Consider the following 15,564-nt stretch of genomic DNA (forward strand, 5'->3'; position numbering starts at 1 on the left):
TGGTAAATATACACAGTGGTGTACGAACGGTGTTTTCAGCAAACTGTGTCACGCTACATTACGTAACGGACAGAAACACATCACAACAAAAACACAACAAAAGCCTTACTAACCTCGTCGTAGGGGAAAAGCTCATCCAGTTTGAAGGCTGTCCCCATACGGCGTCGTACTGGAGGAGCCTTCTCCCCTGTGGCAAGGGGATAGTCTTTAGGCAGGTGGCCTGTAATCTCCTGCAAATAAGAATAATAGCCAACAGTCAGCTGAGAGTGTGGAGGTTTTAAATGTCAATGAAAAATAACAGAAATAGAGAGACACTCACAGCTTCTCTCATGCAGAGCTTCTTCAGTTCCTCCAGTTTCTGTGTCAGTGTGTCCTGAAGGTCCTTCTCTTTCTTTTTCAGCTCAGCAGCCTTTTCTTTCTTCTGCTCCTCTGTGACTTCAGAGTCCAAAGAACCTGGAAGAAGAAGCACATGTCCGATTAGCTCCAAATTATAGCAATAAATCATCACTCACAATCTGCCTTGGAACAGAAGCCATTAGCTAATTAACTCTCTGCTTACTGGCTGAGATGAGGCTTCCGTTGCTGGCCATGATAAGCTGGTCTTTGCTCTCGATGCTGGACAGTTTGGTGATCCGAGGGGCACAGATCTCTGTCAGGTCCATGGCGATGTCTCCTGTACTCCTGGTCGTGGTCATCTTTGACTGTAGGGGAGGGAAGAGACAGTTAGGAGGAAGGAAACAGGGATGAGGAGGAGGGAGAAGAAGGAGGGATTTGGGAGTATTTCATTTTAATGATAGCGCACTGCGATAGTGGCGGCTCCATTTGCATGCTTGGTACTCGAAGAGCACTGCTCTCTCATCAATCAGTGCGAGCTCTATTCCTGGATGAACACTGACACACCATCTGCCTTTGAGGGAGACAGCGGCTGAATAACCTCATTTGACTGGAGCCACACACACTCATCCATCTCTGCCACAAAATGCACATCGCACACCACTCATACTGTATAACAGCCTCAATACTCAGCAAATGTGCACCATAAACAAGAACACACAGAGCACAAGTTTCTCCTCAGAGCATTCAAACCACATTTCACACTCACACAAGCACCAAGGCTGTGAATAGGGTTACAGTTTAGCCATTACTTTGATAATTGATTTCTGCAAATTATTTTGAGATGATTAATCTATTAATCATTAAGACGTAAATTTCAAAAACTGTGAAAAATTACATTTAAATTGCTCCTTCTGTCCAACCGACAGTCCAAACCCCAAAATTCTCTATTAAAGTACTATTATACCATGAAAAGGAAAAGCAGCAAAACTTGACATGTAAAAGCTGGAACTAGATTCTGAAGGTTTGACATTTTTGCTTGAAAAATGAAGCGAATCGATGAACAAAATAGTTGATTCATTTTTTTTTTCTACTAATCGATTAATCAACTACTCATTGCAGCTCTAGCTTTGTACACATGGTGACATTTCCTGTATATTGTCAATGTCATCCCTTCTGAACTAAACACCTCACATTTTATGAAGCAAACTGTAGTTAATTTTGAGTTGAACATGTTAGCCTTCAGCCTCAGACAAGACAGAAATAGGCAGAACAATAGGCACGACCACCACAACCAGGGCTGTAAACTAACTTTTTGGCTCATCTGCCAAGTAAATCTGTTTCAGTACTTTTCATGGAGATAACAGTATTATATACCAATACATGCTTAGAAAAGAGGTCAGTCAGTGGCGACTGTAGCATAATAACATTTACACTGGATTGATAGACACATGGTTTTACACGTTTTGTGACGTGACAACTGTTCTCATATCAAGCCACTTGATTATCATACTGAAACCTAATTGAAGGAAGTCGTTTAGAAATGATGCGCAACTTAAGTACAACTTCCCTCAGCTCATGAGTTAGAGGTGTCCTTATTGCTGCGCTCGAATCCCAGCACTGCGCCAAACTTATAAAGAGCGGTGACGTCGGGGGAGCTACTTCAGTGCGACACACAACAAATAGCCGGTTTAGCACTAATGTTCGCTACCATCATAATTTATCACTTTACAGCTACTACAATGTTTTGCTATATCATGCATAATTTATTGCAAGAGCACGACCATCGGGACAAACATTTACCCGCCCCGTGGCATGTATCCCTCCAAAATTAAGTCGCCAGGGGAATATTTTAGTTGCATTTGGCGGGTGGCGACCGCTAGTTTACAGCCCTGACTACAACTATATAATTCTTTTCACTTCCCAACATGAGGCCAGAGCAACATGAAACCTATTTACATTGAAGCTGGAGGCCTGTGAAATCCCTTTGCCAAACTATTTACACAAGTCACAGGCATGGGATACAGATCAGGCAGTGCATCACATGATGAACAGTCACTGTTTTACCAGGCTGTGACACTTGCACAATAATGCTTTAGACAGAACTTCAGCCCACACTCAAACTGAAAGAGAAAGACAGGCTCAGAGTGTTTTAATCCACCAGAAGGCTCATTTTACAGCCTAATGAAATCAGGTCAACACTGTAGCTCATACTGAAGACAACTAAATGAAAATCAATGTTATCACTCAAGATTAAGTTCCTAATATGGTGAAATGACTTGACAAACTGACCAGATGAGAGCACAAACACACACAGTCATGTGCTCCACCAGCATTAATACCTTCCCTGTGTGACTTCCCACACATACACACAGACAGACTCTGATCTGTGGGTGGGTCGCCTCTGCGGTTCACTTGACATGAGGTGACTACTCTCTGGGTCAAGCATCAATGTGAAAAGACTGTTTCTAACTAAATGTCAGTTGGCAGGAGATGTGAACAAAGTGAATCAGTGAGGACAGAACAGACAGACACTCACTTTGCTTTGCTTCCTGTCCAGGTAGAACTGGTGCTGACTGATGGCCATCACCCAGATGGTTTTAATCAGAGAGTGGCTGGCATACCATGTGTGAATAACCAGCCCAGTTTGTCCGAAAGTTCGCTTGGTCACTGTTCTTCTGTAGAGGACAATAAGACAAACACTCAGTACAGTGCTTGCGCTGTGCCAAAAAGCAAATCTGTTCAGTAACTGCACACAAATACTGAAGGGTTGATGGCAGTTAAACACAGCTTTAATTAAGAATTAAAAAGATGTGTTACACAAAGATTAGAAAGGAATTCAAATAGAATCTTTATCCAATTAAATGTGCGGGTGTTTGTGTAATAATATACTGAGGATGAGATGAGCAGCACATCAAACTCATTTTGAAACAGACAGTGGGATTTAATAACGGCTTTAAGTGCCACATTAAAGCCCATGTGGGGCGCATGGGTCTTATAACAACCATAGAATAATAAAGTGTCTCTTGAATAGCAGGAAAAGACTCATTTGCAGACAGGTTACGGCTATTAACATGGTGTCCTAGATGGGCCAGTGGCTGCAGATGCCCTTCACTGTGTGTAAGGTGTAGGATAAGGGCAGCAGAAGCTGGGGAACAGCAGCTAAAATGGGAGCACTTCAAAAACAGAGAAAGGGCCTATTAAGATGAGTTTAGATAGATGAAGTGTTTTGCCTTCTCTGACCTGTGTGGGTCGTTCACTTCCACCGCAAATTTCTTCTCTCGGAAATATAAATTCTCCAACTGCTTCCACTGAAACAACTGCAGAGAGACAGAGACAGAGGGGAGGGAGACATTACACATCACTGAACACACAAGCCAACACAGGACTATTGATTAAATGTGGATTTACAGTACATGGAAAGGCATGTCATTTGATACCACAAAAGCTGTAAAACACACATCTGCATCAATTTACTGAGGAAAGCTGAACTCTTTCCGTACGGTGGGGATCAATGTGGCAAAAGGAAAACAAAACAGGGAGATAGCTATTAAAACAAGTCGCCTTGTTTAAGCCACAGCAGTCTCCTTTTTAGCACAGTTTTTTTCTGATCAACTTGCAACATTAGCAGAAACAACCTAACAGCTCAAGCAGTGAATAATGCTCAGCAGACTGGCCAATCAGGTGTAGGCATGGGCTAACATAGGCGCAATTATAACGCTGCTGCAACTGCAAGGAGCAAAACCGGGCCAGGCAGCAGGCAGTTCTCATTTCATTCTGCTGTGGAGGAGCCAGGATGAACACATCTGCTCCACTAGTACTGGACTCACTGAACAGATACGGAGCCACTTGTCTTTGAACAACTCTTCCCTGCTATCATTTTATAAAAAAAAAAAAGAGGCAGCACAACAGTGCAGCTGAGATTAATGTTACAGAACATTAATAACCTGAGAAGTAACGACCTAAATTCTTCCAAACTAAAAAAAAACACATTATATATCTCATATCCTGAGTGAGAAGGCAAGAAATCGCAATAAGCTGACACATCTCCGCTGCCACAGGGACAAACATATTTGCTGAGCCTAATTTATACTCAACAAACCAACGACAACACATTCCTTTTCTGCCTTAACAACAGTGTGGATATCACGGTGACAGAGCGCTTGTATTTAGATCACAGAAATCGAGGAACACACCAGACTAGATAGAATATTAAGAGGAGCATATGGACAACATACAGTTTAAAACTCATTGACTATTTAAAATGGCTAAGCAGATAATAGTTGGACACAATGAAAGTCTTACCGTGAAGGTTTTTCTCTCTCTTATCAAATCCCTGTGGAGTTCCCTTGGGTTTGTATTGAATCCTTTTGACTTTGAGTTTCCCACAGGGCTAGAGCTTCCTCGAACAATACTCTCTCTTGTCTGTCTGAAGCCAGATAGGTGTTGCAAGAGTTTCAGCTGAGCTGGCCACACCCCTTAACCACCCCCCTCCTCTGACATCACAGATACCTCACGCTGCCTTCAAGGCTCTGCACCGCGCTCTCTCTCTCTCTCCCTCTCCTACACAGCTTACTTCCTTTTGGTCAGACCAGATGAGCAGGTTGTTCACAAGTATTTGCTGGGTAGGGTTTGTCCTTGTTGAAAGACATTTCATCTTTGCTCTACTTCCCATCACTCACAGATAAGCAATCCAATCCTAAAAAAACTTTGAATACTCCTCTTCCGTCTAGGAAGTTCTCTGCTTTTCGTATTGTAAATACTACACAAAGCACTGTTGTGTGGTTCAATCGACTGTAACCATGTCACCCACCAGGGCAAACATGTTAGGAATCTGTTACTACGGTCTAATCATTAATAGCAGAGCCTTTCTTTCCTTTCATGTAGTATGGGAGCACTCTGTTTAGGCCACTGAGCCTGGCAAAAGACAAACTAGGAACTCTATGAACACGCATACACAGCACCTCAGAGAGTCAAATGTATTTAAAGACTTTGACAGGGAGATTCCAATCAATCAGTTTTACATGTACCTTTTTTTACTCCCAAGCTATAATGCTATCATCACCGGATGTCTATGTTGTGGTTTCTTGACCAAACATAACCATACTGTCTTTATGATTGTCGACATGGTAGACCTTTCAACATGGTGTTCAAGCTAATGCAGCATTCCTTATCAGTGTTGCCAGATCTTGTGAGAAATAAAAAAAAATACCAGGTCTATGGAATCAACCCCAAAAGAAGCCCCAAACAGGCAACTTGGTCAATTTATACCTTACATACAATATATGTATGAATTTATTTTGCATTCAAAACCACAAAAAATACTGGGCCATGTCATTTAAAACATTTCTTTTTAACTCTTAGAAACTAAATAATTACTAAAATATTGAATAAAAATGAGAGGAAAGATTTACATATAATGAAGTAATAAAGTAAATCAGTGGGCATTGTTAGGGGTAATAGTAAGATATTAATAATAATATTAACTAAGACACTTAGTAACCCAGTACCAGAGATTTTAATAATATAAGTACACTTGCTACATCTGGTACCCAGTGTCACCATTTAAACTGGCACGTTGAAACAAATCTGTATGATGTGCCCTGATTTCACACTAAATTTAAAGCATTTGACTGAGTGCCTTTCCATATTTTCCCATTGGAGGGTGATTCAGTCCTTCAATACCATGCTATTCACTAATTCTTTGTTCATCCCTGGCACTATTAGGTAAGTGGTTTAAAATATTGTGCTATTTTGATTTCAAATGTTACCTGTGTTTGTGTTGTGTATAGGTGTAAGGGAGGGGTGGAGGAAACCGGTTGCAGACAGATCCTGCAACGTGACAAACGAGGCATTCTCGCTTCATTAGACAGGAGAGCGAGCCTCAAGAAGAAACTACACTTGAGAAGCAAGCCCGAACAAATATTTTTAAGCGTCTCTACAGAAAAACAAGCCAATAGACGCTTACAATAAAGTGAATTGTCGACCCTGCTCCTTATCAATTACATAGTCATTCTGCCAGTGAAATAAAATGCATGGTGCTTAATGAACAATGGGAACCAGCTAGCAGGACACCTCCAAAAAGCCCATCCCATTGTAAGGGTGACCCCACACTAATTAACACCCCCTAGTCGCCATCTCTAGCATCTTTCACATTGTAATGACAGATAAAACCCATTTTCACTGGATCATTCCTCCCGTCAGAGAAACTCCATATCTGACTGCCAGCAAATAGATGAAACTACACAACATTCTGACTGCTGCTGAGGCCACTGCATAAATATTTCAAGGACGTGACACACCTGAATCTCTACGATCACAAGTCTGCAAGTAGCCCTTGAAGAGGAAACATTCCCAGAATCATCCTGCACACAGGCAAGTTGACACAGAAGTGACTCATCAATATAACTCCCACAGTATGCAGAAAAAACAAAATTAACCATTTACTAAAACCAGGAAGGACACCAGCTTTAACACTCATGATTTAAGTAAATACACAGAATTTTTCATCTTCATATTTTTAGTATTTTCATCTCCCTTGTTTTTGCCAAACGTCTCATTACAGGCAGGTGGAAGAGAGCCAGAAATGCCTGTGGTTTCAGATGGGATCAGGCTGTTCAGATCCAGCTCACACCCACAACCCAAGGACCCCCAGGGCTACGAGTTCACAAAATCATACATGGATGAAAATTTGATAAAGGCTGTGACTCATACGGCCGCACAAAAAAAGATCTGCCCCACCCTTCACACGTCATAGACCAGCTCTGGTTGGTAGCTCTGGCAACACTGTACATTTCCTCAACATGACGCATGGGTTAACTTCGTGAAAACCTGACAAGAAGAAGCTGCCAAAAGGAACTCTATCCTGTCTGGATTCATGATGGGATGAGTTTAATGAAAATAAAATAACAAGGGAAAGGATCTTTTCAGTTTCAGCTTTATTTTTTAACCAAACCCTTTCATTTCATGTCATTATTGTCCCCAGGCTGACACTGTCACCCATATTAAACTGAAGATTTATTTTGGTTCTGCTGGCTCATCGCACATGTGAACCAGCATGTGGTCTTAGAGAGTGTCCCATTACCCGCTGGGAGTGACACAGAGTGAGGTGGAGAAGCAGAAAAGTCTCCTGATTTCATTCAAGAGACAATTAAGTCTTTGCTCGCCATCTGCTTCAGACCCATCTCATGTCCTGGAATCACACCACACTGTTGTGGTCCTCCATTTTTGTTTCTCATATTGAATAGTTTCTAATCCTCGTCATGAATAAAATGCTGCAAATTGTTTTTATCCAAGTCCCCTCCATATCTATGCCTTTTATCAACATCAGACTGTACTTACATACATTTCATCTACACATAATGTGAAAACAGACACAGCAGGGAAAGAGGGCTTTTGAGTTTCAGGCTATTCAACAGTGGAGCGATGAAACTGGCATGCATGCAGAGGAGATAATTTGAGGTTAAGCTTTTGTAACTGCTTTAAAAAGGTCAACTTACATATATACAGTATATTTTAAAAATGCACAACTACTGACCTCCCGCCAGCACCACCACCAAATCCCGCCCCCAGCCCCCCCTATGAAGGTAACTGTTTTGTATTGTTTGATCAATTGTGTTCCCTCCAAGACACACACATAGATTACCATAATGAATGCAGCCTGCTGAGAGGGGCTGGGCAGAGGGCAAGGAGGGATGGGCTGGGTTGAATGCAGGGACTGTGAACTAAGGCAGGAAGCATGATCAATTTTCACCAGATACAGAGGTCTCCCTTAAAGGTGAAAAGAAAGTGGCCTTACACTTCCACAGTAAGAGCAACAAAAAGGGTCATTCAAAACAACAACTTTTCTTCCCACAACCGGAAACTCTTGTGACTGTCCCCTTCTTGTGCTGAGAAGTTGGAGAAGTCTTAAACCTTCCAAACACCCCTACACCCTTATTGCTGTCCCCCAACTCTAAACACCCACCCACCGGGCTGGCAGAGTGCCAACCCCAGTCCCAGAGGCCTGCAACTTCCCACAGAGAGCCATAATTACACCTTCCACTGGGAGGGAGAGGGGGAAAACACACTAGGGCTGTACCCATTAATGCCTCAGTGTAACCGCACACCCTGCTATGTCAACAGGTTCCTGCTGTATAACAACAGCTATGACGAGTCTAATGAGAGAGGCTGGGGAGAAATGCTTGGCTGAGACACTATTAAATAGCACCTCTCAAACAAACTGGAGGGGGTTATCAGAGAAATAGGAACTAACTCAAACACCATGGTAAAGGAGCAGCCCATTTTTGTACTTAAAGTACTATTTTCACAGATGCAACACAACGTGACAGGCCCTCTAGAAACCACATTAATATCCACCATAAAGCTATTACACTGTGTCTGATAGTTTAAGAAACATACTTGTATCACTTCTTCCTTAACTAAGGTAAACCTAACATTAAAAAGGGGCACAATGTAGTTTCTAGTAATTCTATAATTTACAATATTTCAATATAACCAGTCAATAATATAAACTCAGAAATATGCTGTTTTTTCATAACTGAATAAACAAGCTGTTCTCAGAGGAAAATAAGGTCCTCAGAACACTGTTTTCCAAGTAAAACAGTATAAAAATTGCATTTTCCTTAAAGGTCAATTTGTTTAATAAATTTATTCAGTCATAAAACGAAGAGAGCTGATTTATTATGGGGTTTTTTGGCATAACATGTCGGTCAATGATCAGCTTTTTCTTCTGATTAAAATGTCTTCTATGTAGTATGTAGGGCACTTTAACTGTCCAAAAAGAACAGTTTTGATTCTTGCAGTGCATCACTGTTCTTTTCAGTTCCAAATGGCAAGGCAAGAACATTCCCGCAAGAAAAGGAATCGAATATATTTGTTTACTACACTGGCCAAATAATGAGCTTTGATAATAAAAATGGGGCAATGATCCACCTTTTTTGGCTAAGAGCGTATTTGTGCATTTTCCCCTTTCAAATTTGCAAGCTGAGCTTTTTTTATAATCATTCCACTGTTTCCAGTATTTTGCTGTATTTGCTCTCACACCTACAGCCTTGACCTCGCACAGCACATACTGATACTCCAAAATGTTTTCCCCATCTGTCTTCCTTGCCCTCCTGACTGCCATGGGAACCAGGGTCTTAATTACGCCTATTTACAGTGTGGATGGATCATTAACCAGCTAACAAGAGGCACGATGATGAAGGCTGTGTTCTCAACTAGCAAAGTGTTTCAATAGCACATATTTTCACAAGAAGTTAAAAGCTGATAACTTGAGCAATTTAACTTGTTTGAATATTAAGTTTCTCTGTAAGAAAACCAACTCAAGCTTATTTGTATAAAGTCCGCACCCATAGTTAGTCCCAGATGGCTTTACAATGTGTACAACATATGAAATCCCATATCCTTGGAATCTTGACATGAATAAGGAAAAACTTCCTCACAAAAATAAACAACAAATACAAAAATGTGTCTCAAGTGGTAGAGTTTTGTTTGGAAAAAGTAACTTCATAAAATGAAATACTGTACAGCTGAGGGAAACAGAGCAGCTGTGAAAGAGGTCAACCTACCTTTCTCGGTTTCAGTTTATCCTGCAGATCGTACTGGCCGATGCCTTTGTAGCTGACTCCCAGCCACCACGGTATTTCTTGCTTGTCCTGCATGAAAGCACACACACACCACAGCACCACTCATTAGAGGTAGCTTTATTGGTGGTAGTTTAAAAAAAAAAAAAAAAAAGAGCAATTACCCCATTAGGCTCACAGAAACAGCAACACAAGAAGAGATCAAATACATTAAAGGCCTTAAAAATCTCTGCAAGACTGAATCATGTTAACGTCACTGTTTGATCTCCTCAGACGCCTTCATTTAATGGGGTTTGGAGGGAAAAGTTTGTGGATGTGAGTTAAAGTAAGGAAAGTGGTAGGAATCACTTAAAACATGCTAAAATGAACATGTGCGACAATGGTTTACTGGATTATCCACTTGAATCTTTTGAATTCAAGGTGTATTCAGTTGTACTCTCTTTTGGGAAGCACTGAAACTTTGGGCTGAGACAGTACAGACGTTAACAATAACAATTGGCCAATGGATACCTATGGTTTTTTTTTGTTCTTTATTTTCTTGTTGTTGTTCACTTATTCCTATTTTTGCCGGGGAAACAAATAACTATTTATCATAAATGAATAACTGTGCTGTTTTAAAAGACATTCAGCCCTTCACTATGATGGGGGCGGGACTTGATAAGCTTTGGCTTCTCCCGCTTTTCCCTTTCGGCCATGTGTGTTGTATTATTTGAACAATGATGAAATGCGATGCTTATGAATTGACATGCCCGAAATAAACAACATAAATAAATAAATCTTTAAAAACTAAACATATTTGATCAAATTTATGAAACTAACTTTAATGTAACTTTCTTATGTATGTAAAGGATATTTTTTTTTTAAGTAACTGCTTCAAAAGCCTTTTTAGCCTGAAAATCCAGTACCTACTTGATAAAAAAAAAGTTGTCAGCACTTACATAGCATAACAAACTGATGGCAAGGATCTCTAGAGCCAGAAGCTAATGAATGTGCCAGCACTAAAAGGACGTGGCACATCAGAGAAACACCGGCCACTGCTATGCTGGTAAACCAATAGCAGTCATCTAGGCGAATCTCGATGGATATGGATGTTTGGCCATTACATTAGTACTTCCCTAGTTCTCTTATCCCACCCAGGCAGCCACAGTTTAGGCCTGCGTGCTCCTACAGGAACAAACATGTGTTGCTGCTTTAGCTTCAGAACAGACTTTAAACAGAAAAGGGCCTCGTGATTCAAGCAAAATGCAATAAAATTAAGTGAACAAAGCTTAGATTGATTGCTGTGATTAGATGCAGAAAAAGAAATAAAGACAGCATGTTGACAAAAGCTTGTTCAAAGGTTAAGCTTCTGTATGACTTGGGGCACCACTGTTACCTTCACTGGGTAGTAATGGACTCCATATGTTGGCAGGGACTCCACCAGGGCCAGATACCTTCAGACAAAGCAGAACAGGTTAACAGGAATTCAGCCACTTACACTTCATCATTTTCAACTGGTGGCTTTTGTACAACAGACAGAGTGGGATTTAAGCTACAGTCATTGAGAAGCCACAGTCATTTGCAGTGACAGGCTGATCGATTTGTTTCAGGGCCGTGACAGAGGGAGGGAGGGTTCATTGATCAGTTCAAGGGCACAAATCATCTGAGCATTGTAAATGACCCAGGGTGGCTCTGAGTTACAGTAAAACACAGTGGAGGACTGACATCCTCCCAAGGCTGGCCGGCAGCCCACTCTAAGAGCTGCTCGTCTAATTAATGACACATTCTGGCACGTGACAGACACCTCTGTTAACAGCAGCTACCACAGTGCAGACACAAGGGGTTAAAGAGAGAGGCCTGGCGTACATGCCGGAGAACATCAGAGAATCAGTGCAAAAGAGACACACAAGTTAAATTGCCAAACTCAAATCAATATTCTTCAAAATGTCTTTGTTTTGAACTTACTGCACGATGGCCTGTCCTCTAGTCAGCCCTTTCAGCTTCTTGTAATGTTCAATCACTTTGTCCTCACTGCAAATAGATAGAAAGATAAAACATTTAATGAATAATCCATCAAGTGTTACACATTCCAGCAACAGCGGAATTGTGAGAGGGCCCATTCTTTGACACAAATTCTGTCTGCTCATGCAGAAAATGCAGTCTGGCCTACTGGCCTGTTGATGGCTCTCATCTACCTCTTTCTGCAAATGCATCCCATTTACTTCCCGACTGTAATCATCCTCTTTAATAGCATAGTGAGACTGCAAACTCATTGCGGCTTAACAGACAGTAAGAGACAGGCGTGTTCATGCGCTCAACCATACACCATAAGACTATAATTTTAATTTGGATATTAAAATGATGTATTCGCTTTAGAGGCTGCCGCAGCCTCAGTTGACCATTTAGCTGGAAAGGGGGGGAGCAGTGTGGATTGAAGCGAGAGACAGCAACCCTTTAGACAGCCTGTGGCAGTCAGCACCTCCCTGTGCTCTATCAGGGCTAATGAGCAAACATAATTAACGCAACCCAGGCACTAATTAGTCACCCCATCAGATGCAAAACTGTCTGCCAAATACCTGGCAGGTCCGTAGGCACCCAAAAACTGCTCTTCTGCTGCTTTGTGCAGCCAGGTGTTACTGACCACTGAGGCGATGAGACAGCTGAATAATTAGCGTATATTGCAGAGGAAAGGCTGTGGTATTGGTTTAACCACAAATATCTATAGGGCTGTGACCCCCCACCATCCCTGACCCTCATGCACTTTGTGGTTTGTCTTCAGAGTCCTCAACAGCTCAGATAACTTACCAGTAATTGAGAGATGGGTGCTCCCTTAATACTCTGGTGGGCAAGACTGGCAGCTGCTTCAGGTCTGACCTGGCGGTCTCAACACTGAAAAATAATCATATACAGATGTTTAGAAGAACAAATGCATTTATCCACACTACCAGGTGTCCTTTCCAGTTATAAACCTATACACACACCAAAAGTATGCTGTTTATTGATTAAACATGTTATAATGACTAACTACAGCACACATGAGAATCTCTACATTAAGACTTCTATAGGATCCTGTCATGACCTTGACTGTTCCACACCAGCAAATTGACCATAAGGAGAGTAAAGGTAAATGTTTACAGAAAGTCTAAAAATGAGCAGAGACCATTTCTCCACATGGCTGTGCTTTCACAGTGTGGTTTGAATTTCTATCTTAAGGCATGACAGCAGTAATTCATGTTTGCAAACCTTTAGAAAAGGTGCAGTGTCAGAATATTGTTTTCATCTTCCTTATCTATAAAGAGTAGTACTGCTTGCCAAGACTTAACTTGAGCTTCACTTATGTCTTGCCAGACTTAATTTATAAAAGCACATGCGGAGCCTTTAAGTCATGGGGAGCCTTTTAAGGGGCCTGGCAAGGGATCTTTTCAAAAATATCAAAGACGTTTTGTGCAGGTTCTCAACAGTAACACACAGCAGTTATTCTATGAACTGTGGGTAAACGGCGTTATATTATTTGACAGATTAGCCAATGATCACACCATGACAGATCCAACAGGTACCGTTCATCTCACCCACAAACTCTGTCAAAAATGTTGAGCAAAGGCTTCAAGCATTGAAACAAAATGGTCATGTTATCTGTACAGACAAACTGTGGTGTTTGTTACCATCAAGGTCTTTGATAGTCAAGTCTGAGTCACTCCAACATCATGTATCGAGTACTGGGTCTACAGTGTCTACTGCAGAAAAAGTGCTCTGGCTTGGAGGGCCAGTCCACTGGAGTCCCGAACAAAAGCCATTCACAAGCACTTGGCAGCCTCTCCCTGTGTAGAAAAGTATTGTACGAGCTCAAGCGCTGTAAAAAAAAACAGTGAGCTGCCTCTGAAGACACAACTCTAATGTGTAGGTCAAAGCATACTTAATATAAGCTATTAGAACATCCTCAATTATTGCACCAGCTACAACAACCTTAACGACTATTTAGATTGTCGATTAATATGTCAATTTATTCTCAATTAATTGATTGTTAGTTTTGTAGAAGAATAGCAATCAGAGTTTCTTAAAGTCTGAGACGGTACCCCTCAAAATATTCACATTAAAGAAGCTGGAATCAGAGAATTTTTACTTTCTTTTATCATTTTACTTGATTTTCAAAATAGTTTGCGATTGTGACAACAAACTGATTAATCATTGCAGGTCTAAACCTCAACATGACAAAATAAGACTAGAAGATTTCAGGCCAATGGCCATTTGACCTTAAGTCGACTTTTGAACATCAATTCATGTCTTCTTCTTCAAAGGATAATGGAATTTAACAGCCACTGACATGGTGGGACAGAAGCATAATGATTCAGTTATGTGAACCAGCTTACTAAACAAAAAAAAAAAAACAAGTTGAGTCGCTGCAAGGGCAGAGGCACTTGAATCACTCTTCCCTGTAGCTACCTCTCCTAGGTTGACTGGGTTTTGCTGCCATGGCACTTCGCAGCGTGTTTGATGGCGTACATTTTATGGGGAGAGCAGGGGCCTGCCGTTGTCGGGGTGATCTACTCTGCAGCCACGCTGCTCTGTCCTGTCAGCAATCTGGAATTCATTACTACGTCGGTTATCTCCCCGCAGCCTGCAGTGTGGGGGCAATTCCTACACCCGGCCGACCCAGCCCAGCACAGCCCAGCCTACCCAGTGTGGGAGAGATAATACTCATGTGTCAGCTATTCCACAGGGCTGAGACGTGGTGACTGTGTGGAGGGAGCACAATGAGAGAGCCTGTTGCTGTGAACGAACCACTAACTACAGACTGCACCTGCGAATAGAACCGAGGGCTAAAAACTGTCTGGGTGTGATATTGAATCATGTGGGTGCAATTAGAACACAACTGGAATTTTGTTAATCAAAGCTGATCTAAAATGAACAGCAGTTAATAAAGTGGCAGGGACAATGTCTGTAGCTGACTTTTAAAGTTGATTACAACTGTAAAAATCTAAAAACTAATCCCAGCTTGGTTACTCCTAAACTATTATTGAACGTAATTAAAGACTTCAATCAATTCAGTAATTTCCTGTGTTTCCCACAGTCCCTCTAATCAAGTCTCAGAGAAGAGTTGTAACTTGCTGCGTTCAATCCAGGTATAATCCATATACCTGCAGGTGGTGAGAGCAATAGCAATTAAGTGTGATCAGTATAGTAAGAGCAAGATGCAATGCAATAATGGCAAAGCAAAGGGAATTCTTTGAAACCTGATGGTGCATTAATTCAATGAACAGCAGGGGGTTGGCGTCACACCACCACAATAACATGACTACAGTGAGTCCTCCTGACGCCAACTTGTCTACCATTGGACAGTGAGTCTGGCTCATCCCTCTTAAGGCAGCTGGCTGGAGGAGGAGGAGGAGGTCTCCCTAACTCCTCCACAGCTAATCTCACTGCTTCAGGGCCCTTTACTGTTACAGAGGAGACACATTTATATTATATGCTTTATGAGGGGATTTACCGGGCCTGTTCTCTCAAAGAAACAGAGATAAAGGACTGACAGGAATGAGAAATACTGCCACAGGACAGCAGGGATGCATCCGCACAAGAATAGTGTTAAATATTGATGCCAGTGTTACACGCATGCATGAAAAATGTTAAAAAATGTTTTCTATGAATTTATATTCTTTATGAGGGGATTCAC

At 41.5% G+C, this 15,564-nt stretch overlaps 1 protein-coding gene across 5 annotated transcripts in view; it reads right to left on the minus strand.

Annotated features, from left to right (window-relative positions):
• The window catches only part of frmd4ba (FERM domain containing 4Ba), a 52,271-nt gene that overhangs the window by 6,176 nt on the left and 30,531 nt on the right, over positions 1 to 15,564 (minus strand). For all 5 annotated transcript variants that reach the window (XM_030418979.1, XM_030418978.1, XM_030418981.1 and 2 more), the window contains exons 8-16: positions 12,702 to 12,785; positions 11,862 to 11,927; positions 11,293 to 11,350; positions 9,903 to 9,989; positions 3,577 to 3,653; positions 2,873 to 3,011; positions 560 to 701; positions 320 to 453; positions 114 to 230 (exon numbers count right to left, since the gene is read on the minus strand). In XM_030418979.1, the coding sequence (XP_030274839.1) occupies positions 114 to 230; positions 320 to 453; positions 560 to 701; positions 2,873 to 3,011; positions 3,577 to 3,653; positions 9,903 to 9,989; positions 11,293 to 11,350; positions 11,862 to 11,927; positions 12,702 to 12,785 (904 nt within the window). The remainder of the gene's footprint in view (positions 1 to 113; positions 231 to 319; positions 454 to 559; positions 702 to 2,872; positions 3,012 to 3,576; positions 3,654 to 9,902; positions 9,990 to 11,292; positions 11,351 to 11,861; positions 11,928 to 12,701; positions 12,786 to 15,564) is intronic.

Source organism: Sparus aurata, chromosome 6 (assembly GCF_900880675.1).
Source record: "Sparus aurata chromosome 6, fSpaAur1.1, whole genome shotgun sequence".
Taxonomy (NCBI): domain Eukaryota; kingdom Metazoa; phylum Chordata; class Actinopteri; order Spariformes; family Sparidae; genus Sparus; species Sparus aurata.